The sequence below is a fragment of the Malurus melanocephalus genome, unplaced genomic scaffold (assembly GCF_030028575.1).
Source record: "Malurus melanocephalus ecotype Western Australia unplaced genomic scaffold, MMel_1.1 scaffold_293, whole genome shotgun sequence".
NCBI lineage: Eukaryota > Metazoa > Chordata > Aves > Passeriformes > Maluridae > Malurus > Malurus melanocephalus.
Genome location: NW_026623525.1, coordinates 910,696 through 922,637, shown reverse-complemented (window position 1 = coordinate 922,637; position 11,942 = coordinate 910,696). Strand labels below are relative to the sequence as shown.

Here is an 11,942-nt window from a genome sequence, read left to right as displayed (position 1 = left end):
CCGGTGCCCGAGCAGACCCGTACAGTCACTTTCATAAAGGATTTGTACCTCGTGTTCCCATTTGCCCCGCCCGCGGTTCACCTACCCCCGGAACTCTGACCCTGCCGTTTGTCCTTTGCTAGCTGATTGCGGGGCGGGGAGTGAGTTGTGGGTGTTTTGCATTTTTAGAGGGGGAGGGGTTGTTTGTTTGTGACGGTGGTTGTTTTGGATATGGTCTGCAACTCKTAATAGTGCTTRAAGTACGTTTAATGATTTTTCAAGGATTCTGCTTTAATTCTCTGTGTCGCTACTGCTGTATGGCCCTTTTTCCTTCTGAAATAATAAAGATGCTTTGACACACTCAGGCTCTACGGCTGCTGTATACACTTATTTTTCCATTGTTCATAGTACGCTAATAAAACCGCAACTTTTTACTGTGCCTTCTCGGTGACACCCCTTCGAGCAAAGCTCTTTCCGTTGTTTTCCCGACTCAAAATAGCTCCAAGAGCAGAGTGAAGAAGTCTACAACTACATCATTGTTAGCTCCAATTTCTCTCCCCTCCCTCAATTTCCCAGTATGCTGAGTCCCGCACAGTATCTCTGCGCTAGGAGCTCAGAAGAGCTGGAGTTGGATACTACGRCTCCGTTATCCAAAGGAATGTAGCGCTGGATCCGGCCGTCAGTAAAGTCGGGAGAGGAGAAAGGACACGGTTACGGTTCCGCAGCTGTGCCGGGCTGTGTCACACCGGAGGAGAGCTGGGAAATGCTCACAACACGGCAGATGCTGAGCTGCTGTGGAGTGCATTCACTACGGAGGCTCTTCCMCTGTCCCTCGGCTCGGGCACTGCCTCCTCTGCGTGCCGGAGAGGTTACTGTTCTTACACACAGAACTAACACCACCATCAGGCACACTCACCCTTCTCCAAAGCTCTTTCTAAGCACATGGGACGCAGGGCTGTGTGACCCTTCCGGACAGCGGGACRGAGAAAACACCCGCCTGCAGGGTGGCACACGCTGCAAATGCTCTCTCCCCGATATAAACACACGGAAGCCACTGCATCTTGCACAGGGTAAGACTACACAATTAAGTAACAAATATGCTCCACGCAGCTGTTAAAAACTCTTCTGAGACCATATCCCATGCAGTAAATTCATACTGCTTCTTCCACGGACAAGGGAGGTGAGACAGAATACATATCTCTTCTCCTCTGCAGCAGGTATAATGCCTGTAGCTCTCAGCAGCCTGGTGTGTACAAGCTCTTCACTTGCCTCGTGGATAGACTGCAGCTAACCYTGCCCCACTGCTGGGAGGGTTTATTCAGCAGAAACCCATCCTTGGGCTGCAGACTCTCCTGAAGCAGTAAACGCTATTCAGAGCTGTTTACAGTAGGAGGGACCTTACTAGAAACAGGCAAGTTCCAGGGAAAGCAACACATTATTAATGTAACATTACTGTTAAAACATTAACTTGGTTCAAAATATTTTTACTGCTGATACAGAATATTAGTTCCCTTAAATATGGGGAGGGGCCTTAAATAGCCATAGTACTACAAGCTGCAAATAATTGGGGCTCCTTCTATCTCCAAAAGGTTTTCAGAAATGGCAGAATCATCCATCAGTAAACTGCAATGAAACATTCCTCACCCTTCCCTCTCTTTTGTAAGAGCTTGTCTAATAGATCTCCTGCCTGCAGCAGAAGTTGCATTCTCCAGAACAGGAATTTATCTTGTCTGCTAAATGGACTACAAACAGCAAGCTGCTTTTCAGAGGACACTGGGGGCTCCATGACACCTCCTGGTCTCTGGAGCAGGAGGAGGACATCAAAYGTAACATCACCACTCAACTTCTCCAGTTTCATCAGAAGCTGAAAGTRACCTACGGAAATTCGCCCAGGGGTGGTTCATTTAAAATAACCCCACTTTCAATTCAGATCACCTTGGAGAAGGCATTCACTGCCCACCCCAGTGGGCAACAGAAATAAAAGTGTTCTCAGTGACAAATTCAGCTTGTGTGTCTTTACAAAAGGAAGAGTTCTGGAAAGGAGTCCTTGAAAGAAGGTAGTTAAAAGGGAGATCTCAATACTATCTTTGAATGWGACTTTTATTTACAGAATTCATCTGTAAGCATTTCTTAATGAGATACCTGTACTTTCACCTAGCAGAAAATAATCAAGACCGACTTTGTCTAATKTAGCAATTCTCTCTTGCACCTGCTCTGTGCTGATTTTCAAAGGAGGGAAAAAAGAAACCTTTTTAAAAAAACCCTGAAATATCATTATAACATCCTGTCTAAATACCCGCTACCCCTATAATGGGCTAGAGTTCAGTTTAAGCAAGTCAATGCACAGAAAGATCAAATAACACGGGGAGAAAAAGCACACAGTGAAAAGTCAGTTTAATGAAATCTTGTATGACAATTTATGGCAATTATCATAACTGGAATTCCTAAAACTAGAGATGATTATGGGAAACATGGAAAATTTTCAAATATGTAACATGTTTCTAAAAAGGAAATAAACCGTTTTCTACACTCACTGGGAGAGAAAGAGACCAGTTGAACTGCAGAATGGGACATGTTAGGAACAGTCAGTTAATGGCATCAACTGATGCCTCAGGGAACAGAGAGCAGCCATTACAAAAATTTGAGGATTTTTTTTTTTATTCCTGGAGGCTTCTAACAATCTGGTTACTTCCCACCTTAGTTCTAGTGAAGGATGGCTGAGGACTCATTTATTTAGATCATTGCCTGCCTGTCCTCTCTAAAGCAATGCATTATGCACTGGGAACTGGACTACAGAAAGATGTAATTACAACATTCTCTTACCTTAATGTTTGTATTTCCTGTGGGTGTAATCTTATTTTTCACTTTATGGATAAGAGGCTTACTTCTGGTTTCAGTGACATCACCATTCTAGCAACATTTTTGTAGAAACATAAAGCACACTGAATTGGAAGGAACCCATCAGGATGAAGTCCARCTCCTGGTCCTGCTTAGGACACCCCAACAATCCCACAMTGCARCTGAGAACATTGTCCAAATGCTTCTTGAACTCAGCCTTGGGACTGTGACCACTGCCCTGATGAACCACTGCCCTCTGGGTGGAAAACTTCCTGGTATCCAAGCTAAATCTGCCCTGACTCAGCTTCATGCTGTTTCTTCAAGCTCCATCACTGGTCACAAGAGTGTAGAGATTGGTGTCTGCCCCTCAGTTTCCCCTCATGGGGAGGCTGAAGACTGCATTGAGGTCACCCCTCAGTCTCCCTTCTCCAGGCTGAACAAACCAAGTCCCCTCAGCAGCTCCTCATAAGGCTTCCCCTCTCAACCCTTCCCAATCCTTGTGGCCTTATTTGGAGCCTCTCTGTTAGGTTAATGTTTTTATATACTATGGTGCCCAAAACTGCCCTCAGAACTCAAGATGAGGCTGCCTGAGTGCAGAGCAGAGACACAATAGCCTCCCCTGACTAACTGTGCTTGATGTCCCTGCAATGCATGGTTGCCCTCCTGGCTGCCAGAGTTGCCTCATCATCAAGCATGTTCAACTCTACTACACTCTTCAGTACTTTCTTTTCCCCTGGAAAACCTGAAACGTTGTGTGGGTCAGCAGCCACACAGGCTATATACAGGAATTGGTGTGTCAACACCACACARAAGTTAAGAGGCCTATGGGGACAGATGGAGCAGAAGCATGATCAAGGGAGAAGAGTGCTGTAAGGCAGCAGAGTTGGTTACCATAATCCTCTCTAAGAACAGCCACTGCCTGGTACAGGAAACACAACACAGGGCTCAGGGTGTTTTGTTTGTTTGCTTGCTGACACCGGTTTTAATGTCATTCCCATGTACATTTTGATATGACTGTCTTTCACAGATCTTTTGGGACACATGGGCATTATCTAGTTTTGCCTATCACTGGTTTAGCAGAGAGCTAAGTCAGGGTTTTGCTTTGGCCTAACTATATCTTACTGGGCAGGRCCTGAACTCAACCCATGGTCAATTCTGTCCCAATGCACAGCAACACTTCTGCCTTCACTATAAACAYTGATGCAAAGCTTCTAGCTAAAATAAAATCTGCATCAGTAAATAGTTGCCAAATTTTTTAGAAAGCTGTAGGTGATTTTGTACCRCCAAACCCCAAAGCAAGCATGCTTATTCCATTTTTCTGAATCCTCATGCACTGTCAATGGCATTTTAGGTAAAACACTTCAAAACAAGACTAAGCTTAGACCTCATAAAGTCTGGGACCAGGAAATAATGCCTTTTTTTTCCCAGAAGTAGGCTCTGCCTGGCCAAAACACCTTACTAATTTTCCTTGTGAACAAGCTGCTGACAAGAAACAGCTTTATGGTGCAAGGGTGTTTGAAAAGAGTAGTTTAAATCTGAGTATGTCAACAATGTAAAAGGATCCCAGACCCAAAATGCAGATCACTTACTTGAAAGTCCCCAGACCTTGTGATGCAGAAACAACTGTGTGGCAGGTACTAAGGAACATGRCATGTTCCTGTTGAAGCATGGCATGAGTAGAGGGATGCAACAACAGATCTGTTCATTCCTAAAACCCCCCATAACTCTAAAGAGGCAAAAAGAAAACCAAAATGCAAGAAGACATGAGCAGATAATCCAGAGAAGTCAAGATGCAGCGGCACAGCTTATCATTAGCCCTTTTCAATTCCCAGAAAAGTAATCACAGCTGTTCCTTCAACTGGCTATCAGGAAAAGTAAAAGCACCTGCTGCCCCAACAGCATCAGTCTTCAATGATGGTTAACAACAGAAAATGGGAAGACTTGTTCTTGACTGCCAGAGAAAAGTGTGTTTCATTAAAGTAGAGGCAATAAGGACTGTTTTGCTATTTGAATACTCTATTTTAAAGTTGATTTTGTGCTATAATTTGGGTTTCTGTTTTCAATTTATGCTACATCAAATGCTTCTTCCCCTTTCATTTTCCTTTAGGTGATACATTTTAGATCTTTAACCTATAAAAGAGCAAGCATGCAAGTCAGAAATTATCAGCAAACTATTTATAATGCAAATAGAGCAATTTGGGGAATTTATAATGAAAGTGACTGGTCACTGTTCCTGGTGACTACCAAATTCCAATTTTTCTGGACAAGAACATACCATATGTTTTAATAAGAAAATAAAATTCAAACTTCCACACAAAAAGCTGAAATGATTAAAAAAACACCAAAAGCAAAAAAAAAAAGTTGAGTTATGGTTCCAGTAGGAGTACTTCAGAATTACACACAGAATTACACATTCTTGCTTTTATTTGTGGTGGAACAGAATACAATAACCTTCAGCCCAAACTACTGAAGGCTGGCAGTATTATGTTTTTCTTCATGCTTCAGGAAATAGAAGGGGGACAGGAAGGGTTAGAAGTTAAATTTTCTATTTAAGGCCATTACTTCAGCAAGGTATTTAAAAATGTCCTCAACTTTAAGCATGAAGAGTTGCATTGACTTCAGTAAGATTATTCACATATAGTTAAGTCAGGCAAGTGCTTAAATGGCTTGTTGAATCAAGCCATTAAATGAGAGCTGCTTTATTATACATATTTATTTTAATGGCTGGCAGRGCTCATTACATGAGCCTATTTTATTTTTCCAAGGGCTAACAGCTGTTTCATCATTAACTTTTCTGAAGGTGTAACCTATATGCCTCCTGCACTTTACTCTAGCCACAGAAACATAAAATTTTCTAAGAAAAATTGTATGTAACATCTATTATATATAGTGGCTTAGCTCTCCCTTAAATAGTAACAGAAAAGAACAGTACAAAACAATAGTTTCACTTTTTCAACACACAAGAGCATCTTATTGAAAAACTAAAATAAAAAAGTATCACCACAATATAAATCCCCCCCAAAAAAATAATGAAATGGGAAGAAAAAAAGGAGTTAGCAAAATGTCCTGCAAACTTTAAAGTCTCTTATTACCGCATTAAAAAATCTTTTCTGGTGAACCACAATGTTTTGTTTCTTTCTGTTTACAAACCCACTAGACAGCAAACAATGGTATTCACATCCACAACCTATGTTGAAATTAAAAGGTTAAAACATTACCTGCCCCATCTGCAGTCAAAAAAATAAAAAAAAAAAGGAACCCAAAAGGGCAGCCAGTGAGCATAGGAACTGGTTAGGACAGGGTTTCCCTGCATAACGGGGAGTAGGGATTACAAAAGCAGAATTTGAGTCGGAACCGTGTCGGAAAGTTCTATCTCGGAGACCTGCAAGACACGAACTACTGAAGAAACAGCCAAAAGGTCCCAATGAAAAGCTGTGACAAGCTGTAATGTGCCATTTTAATTACAAGGAAGAGGGGAAATGGTTGGGGATTGGTTGCATTTTGTGTTTTTGTTGTTTGTTTTGGGGTTGTATTTTTTTTTTTTTTTGCTCATCAATATGATGAGCTTTCAACATCCCAAACCACATTCAGGTAGTTTCCAAGTCTGCTTTTTTCTTGTGTGGAATCTACTGATCCAGACCAAAAAACCAAACAAATAGAACAGAGATGCACAGTTCTTAAGTCCTAGAGCTTTCAACACTGCCTGAAATAATTGCTGGCCTGGGGTATCCAGAGATGCCTGCAAGATGGTGTTCATAGCAGCCTTGCAAGCAGATGGGCTCACATCTGCTATGTGCTGCCAACGTTCTGCCCGTCACCTTCATCATTAGGACCTGAAACAATAAAAGCAGTTCTTGGTCATAAGAAATATCTTTTGTTTCTTGCCTTGCAGTAAGAGACCTATCCCAAGCAGCCTACAGAAGTCTCAGATACGGGTGTTCCATGAGAGATAAGAACAGTAAAATTTCTCCTCCCCTCCCCTGCATATTTCTTTTCCTGCATATTTCTTTTCTATTTCCATACAATAGGTCTCTCTATTGTAAAATTTTATGTACTTGACTAATCTGSTTCAGGGATCCCAGTAGCATCCCGGAGCCTAAAAACTCAGTTTCCAACCTCTTCAATCTTCCCACTGCTTTTGTTCATATTCATTCCACTTTTTTCCCCCCCTTCTGTGAATCAGGATGGAGGACTGTCAAAGGCTGGATGTTCCCAGCCACAAGAAAGCAAAGCACAGATGACTTCCAAGTTGAGAGTACAACAGGAAGCCTTCCTCAAACTGAAGACTAGTATTTTTCTTAAATCATGGTCTCCTCATACACATTACACTCCTTCTATGCCCGTTTGTAAACCTGCTTTCCCAACAGTTCTCTACTCAAAGGTCAGWCTGGATGCTGTCTACTGATCCTGAATAATCTCAGGTTTTATGTGCAACTCTTAGCTATGATGAAGGCAAAAATGAAACTCACAACCATCCTTATAAATAYAGTAAATGATAAAAAGCACAGAAAACTTCTGCTAAACTGTGGCAATGTAACTCAGAGGCAGCACARGGGGCTTTTACCAGTTTGGAGAAGAAACAAGAAGTAGTTGTATTCATAAAGGCAATCCATGCAATAGTCCTACTCCACAGMCATACACAAACAGCACATTCTGCCTTAAGAAATGACATAAAAAACTGCATGGAAAACAGAAAATACCATTGTCCTTCTTACTTACYACTTCCAACTGATCCTGAAGGTGCAATGACATCATCGTCACTGTCTTCCTCATTTGACTGTGTTACTTCTGGCTCAGGTGCTACATTCTTGACTTCTTGCTCTTGTTCCACTCTACTCCKCAAGGCCAAGATCCGATGGTGCAATGCAGCATACAATTGCCCTGTATCTTTAGARCTTGCCTGCATTTTTTAATATTCAGAAATAAGAAACAGGTGCAAGGAATTAGAACACAATAAAACACTGCTCACGTAATACACACCAGTCATGCCAAATTTCACAATATWCTGTTCAGTCTTCTCATACAGTGTTTTTTAAATCAGTCAGAATGGGCTGTGGTACAGGACTAGATAAACTGAACTCTGGTGGTGASAGTATACTCCTCTGCTTAGCTCCAACTTTCTCTGGCTAACATACCCAGAACTAGCTGATTTCATACAGCCTTCTTCACCCAGAAATCACATAGCTTTCCTGACACCTCCCAAAARCTCATATTAAAAAGGTCTTAAATTAAAATCTTGCAGATTATTGCTGACCTGTCAATCATTCAACTTCACATGTTAGTTAATTGTMATCAAGTCACATGATTGTTTCATGGTGCACTGGCATAAAATTTCAATATAAGATATAATGAGAAAACTGAATGGACAGTCAGGCAAGGCAATGATTCCATTTTTTTTCAACAGTCTCTGTTTCAGAGGGAAGGATTTTTGACAACCTGTCAAAGATACATATATTTTTAACTCTCAGAGGTTAATGGGCACTTTGTRCCTTCAAGCCAATCAATTATTAGGCCTATCAAAGTAAATATTTAATGGACATTATCCAGAAGGAAACTCCCTTCAAATACTACAAAACTGCCTTTACTATGTCAATTAAATCCTTGTATTAACTATTAACTTTACACCAAGTTAACTGTAAGGTAACAATCCCCCTTCTCACTCTTGCATAAAAAAGTTTCCATCTGCCCCATCTGACACTTGAATCTGCCACCTCGGTATCTGCAAAATTCCCCTGAAATGAGCTGTAATGAAAAAATAATTCCAAACAAGATACTTTTTATCAATACTAAAATCAAGAGTGAATAACCTGATGACAGATTAACTCAAACTTTCAAATCTAGAAAAATACTGAGAAAGACTTATCCATTAATTTCACTTATTTTTCTTCATCATATTTGATATCATTAAGTTCCATTCTGGGACTCCAGATCCCAGCCCTACAATCCTAATGTCACAGGGAAAGCTGACCATTTGTTGATGTACTCAATTTCAGATCCCCAGGAACACCAATTCTTCAGCAACATCTTGTGCAGAATCAGTGTAAATCAAAAGAATGTGTTTGGACCTCTCCAAATCTGTAAGTGCTTTAGCAGACATTAGGGAATGACTTTTCTTCCTTGCTGACTGTATGATATCCTGAGTGTTTTAGTAATTCTGATTGGGGCCATTCCCCATTTAGCAAGCACAGAAATCACTTTCACTATCCGGTTAGCACTTTGAACACACTGTATCAAAACAAAATTGAAGTTAAAATGTGCAACCTTTAAGTACTAATATAATGTTCTAGACAGAGTTTGAATGTTTCCCTTTCAGTGGGCATCTATCCATCCTCCTGCAATGCAGACTGACAGCTTTCCCGTGCTGAAAGTTAACAGCAGATCTAATTCTGGTTAAGCTATTGCATAATAACTATAAAAGCCATTTTTCTTAATATCAGAAAACAATCTGCATTATCACTATAATTAAGAGTCTCAATGAGTRGAACAGATCCCATGACTCCATAAGCAGTGCTTTGGGCAACCTGGCTTCCTAGGGCAGCCCTTGATGTGGAATTTGTTCACAACCAGCAAGACTTTTTCACCAAGCAAATCTGCCAAGCGCCTTGTCTTTGGGGCAGACATGATGTTAAGACAGTGTAGGGAGCAAATAAAATGGGAATGCTATCTCAACTACAGTTTAAGCAAGCACCAACTTTAATAGGAAGGTTAAGACATAAACAAAAAACAGTACTCACTGATATAAGAAAAACTTTAACTCCCTGGTCCTCTGTATCCATGGCAGTGATCCGAATGCTCTTCTCACTGGCTTTATCGATCTGCATCTGAGCCCAGAGCTTGGTATTTAAGATTAACCTGAGACTCCCCTGAGTCCTCATCACTAAAGCCAAGTTACAAGATCAGTTAGGTGGAAAAAGACACATTAGGAAGCTCAAAACAGTAAAGACACCTTTTTAGTGCATAAAGGTTTCAGTCTCTTTACAAATAAGCACTTTTGGGCTTTTGTCACAACTGTAAATGAGAAGAATGTAGGCTTGTGGTGCTTTTGGGTGGGGCAGAGTTAACTTTCTTCCCAGTTAGAGTTAACTTTCTTCCCAGAAAGAGTTAACTTTCTTCTTCACTGGTATGGGGCTGTGTTCTGGATTTGTGCTGAACATACAGTTGATAATATAGAGGTGTTTTTGTTATTGCTGAGCAGTGCTTGCACAGAGCCAAGRCCTTTTCTGTGTTTTGTACTACTGCACTGGTGAAGAGGCTGGAAGTGCATGGGAAGTGGGAAGGAGACAAAACTGGGACAGGTGACCCAAACTGACCAAAGGGAGCAGATCATATGAAATCATGCTTAGGATATAAAGTAGGGGGAAGAAGAGGAAGGGAGGGATGTTTGRAGGGATGGCCTTTGTCCTCCCAAGTCACCATTACACATGATGGGCTCTGCTGTCCTGGAGATGGATGAACACCCACTTGCCCATGGGAACCAATGCATKAATKTCTTGTTTTGYTYTGTTTGCATGCACTACTCTTGCTTTCTTTGTTGAACTGTCTTTATCTCAACCCACAAGTTTTCTAACTCTTAAACACTTCCAATCCCCTCCCCGATTCTGCTGGAGGGGGAGTGAGCAAGCAGCTCCAAGGGGCTTGGCTACTGGCTGGGCTTAAACTGCAACAAGGCTAGTAAATATTAGGAGTCCTATCTAAAGCTGTTTCAACTGAAGTCTTACATATTAATACATCAAAGTTCAGCAGTTGCATCTGAGCTAATAATCTCAGGCTAATGCACATTCCTGCCAGCCTGAACAATTGTGTACTATTCAAACATCCTTCCCCCACCACAAGCAACCCACCCAAAACAGTCAGATCTGAATGATGTTGCCATAAATTTCTAGTCAAATATTCTAGTTACTAGAATAGTTACTTGACTTGACTTAACATGGCTTGCTTTTATGGGGGTGGGAAAAAGTAACTGGAACATTTGCCACAATAGAAGGGTATGAAAAAATACTCTCYTTGGCAGCAACATTCACTAATTGAAGCAAAAGAAAAGGCCCAAACTACCTCTGAGTTGCAGTAGGTAAGACAAACAAAAGTGAATGTTGCTGTGTGCCAAAGAAGAGTCCTATGAAAATAGCATGACTGTCACCCAGTATCTCATTTCCCCTGATTCCTCTTACCCAGTCGAGACTGTAATGTTCCATCATCTGTTGAGGCCATATCATTGAGTCTCAGGAGCCCTCGACCTCTTTCCACCCACGACTGAGAGCTTTTATCAAATACAAACAGCTTGCACTGAATCTGTAACAGAAAGTATCTCTATGGCATAGCGGCTGATTGAAGTAATCATATATTTCTTAGTCACCTATAGTTTGTTAAAAAATATTCAGATTTCATACTGGAATTACTAATTGTTTATAGCTGTGGGAACCAAACTAGTCATCCTCTCTTTTGCAAAAAAATTCTCAAAATATGCTATTTTCAGAAGGTTTTATTAACAGAAGCTATATATTCTTAAAGGATAAAAGGATTCAAGATCAAAACAACAACAACAATTTTCAGATTCTAAGTTCAGCTAATTTATGAACTTTYACATAGGAAACAACGTCATAAGAGAATGCCTTATATCACTCAATTCTTTTAAAACACTTAGTTATACATTGCACCACTGAAGGTGGTTATTTGTTGCTCAAAAGATGCAGCAAATATAATGAAAGCAAAGCAAAATTCTTCCTTTACTAAGGAAGAAAAGGATGAACAAACATGTTAGCTCTTCATCAATTCATAAAGCCTGAACCACACAAAGGCATTAATAAGTGRGGTATTTCTACTGCCTCCCTGCAAGGTTCATTAATTATAAAATTCAAAACGWGTATATATTTTTTCCAACAGTAGGAATGCTCCTTGACATACAAGCTCCCTTCTTCCATGCCAAATACCTCTATATCCCCTTCTCTAATCCAACTTCACTGTTACTGCTGAGATTTTGTAGCTAAAAATCATCMCCCCTAAAGTTCTCCACAGATGTGMWTACACTAAGTGGAAGAGACTCCCATATTCATTTCATCCATTTCTCATTTTCTTCAACCCAAAACACCTAACTCTGTATATTGTTTCTGCAATATTAACATAGTTCT

The 11,942-nt window shown here is 40.7% G+C and overlaps 1 protein-coding gene across 1 annotated transcript in view; it reads right to left on the bottom strand.

The window, feature by feature from the left end:
- Positions 1–1,716: 1,716 nt before the first annotated feature.
- RANBP3 (RAN binding protein 3) overlaps positions 1,717–11,942 on the bottom strand; it is a 53,554-nt gene continuing 43,328 nt past the window's right edge. The window contains exons 15-18 of the mRNA XM_057376917.1: positions 10,986–11,106; positions 9,552–9,694; positions 7,537–7,717; positions 1,717–6,650 (exon numbers count right to left, since the gene is read on the bottom strand). Coding sequence (XP_057232900.1) covers positions 6,607–6,650; positions 7,537–7,717; positions 9,552–9,694; positions 10,986–11,106 — 489 coding nt within the window. The 3' untranslated portion in view covers positions 1,717–6,606. The remainder of the gene's footprint in view (positions 6,651–7,536; positions 7,718–9,551; positions 9,695–10,985; positions 11,107–11,942) is intronic.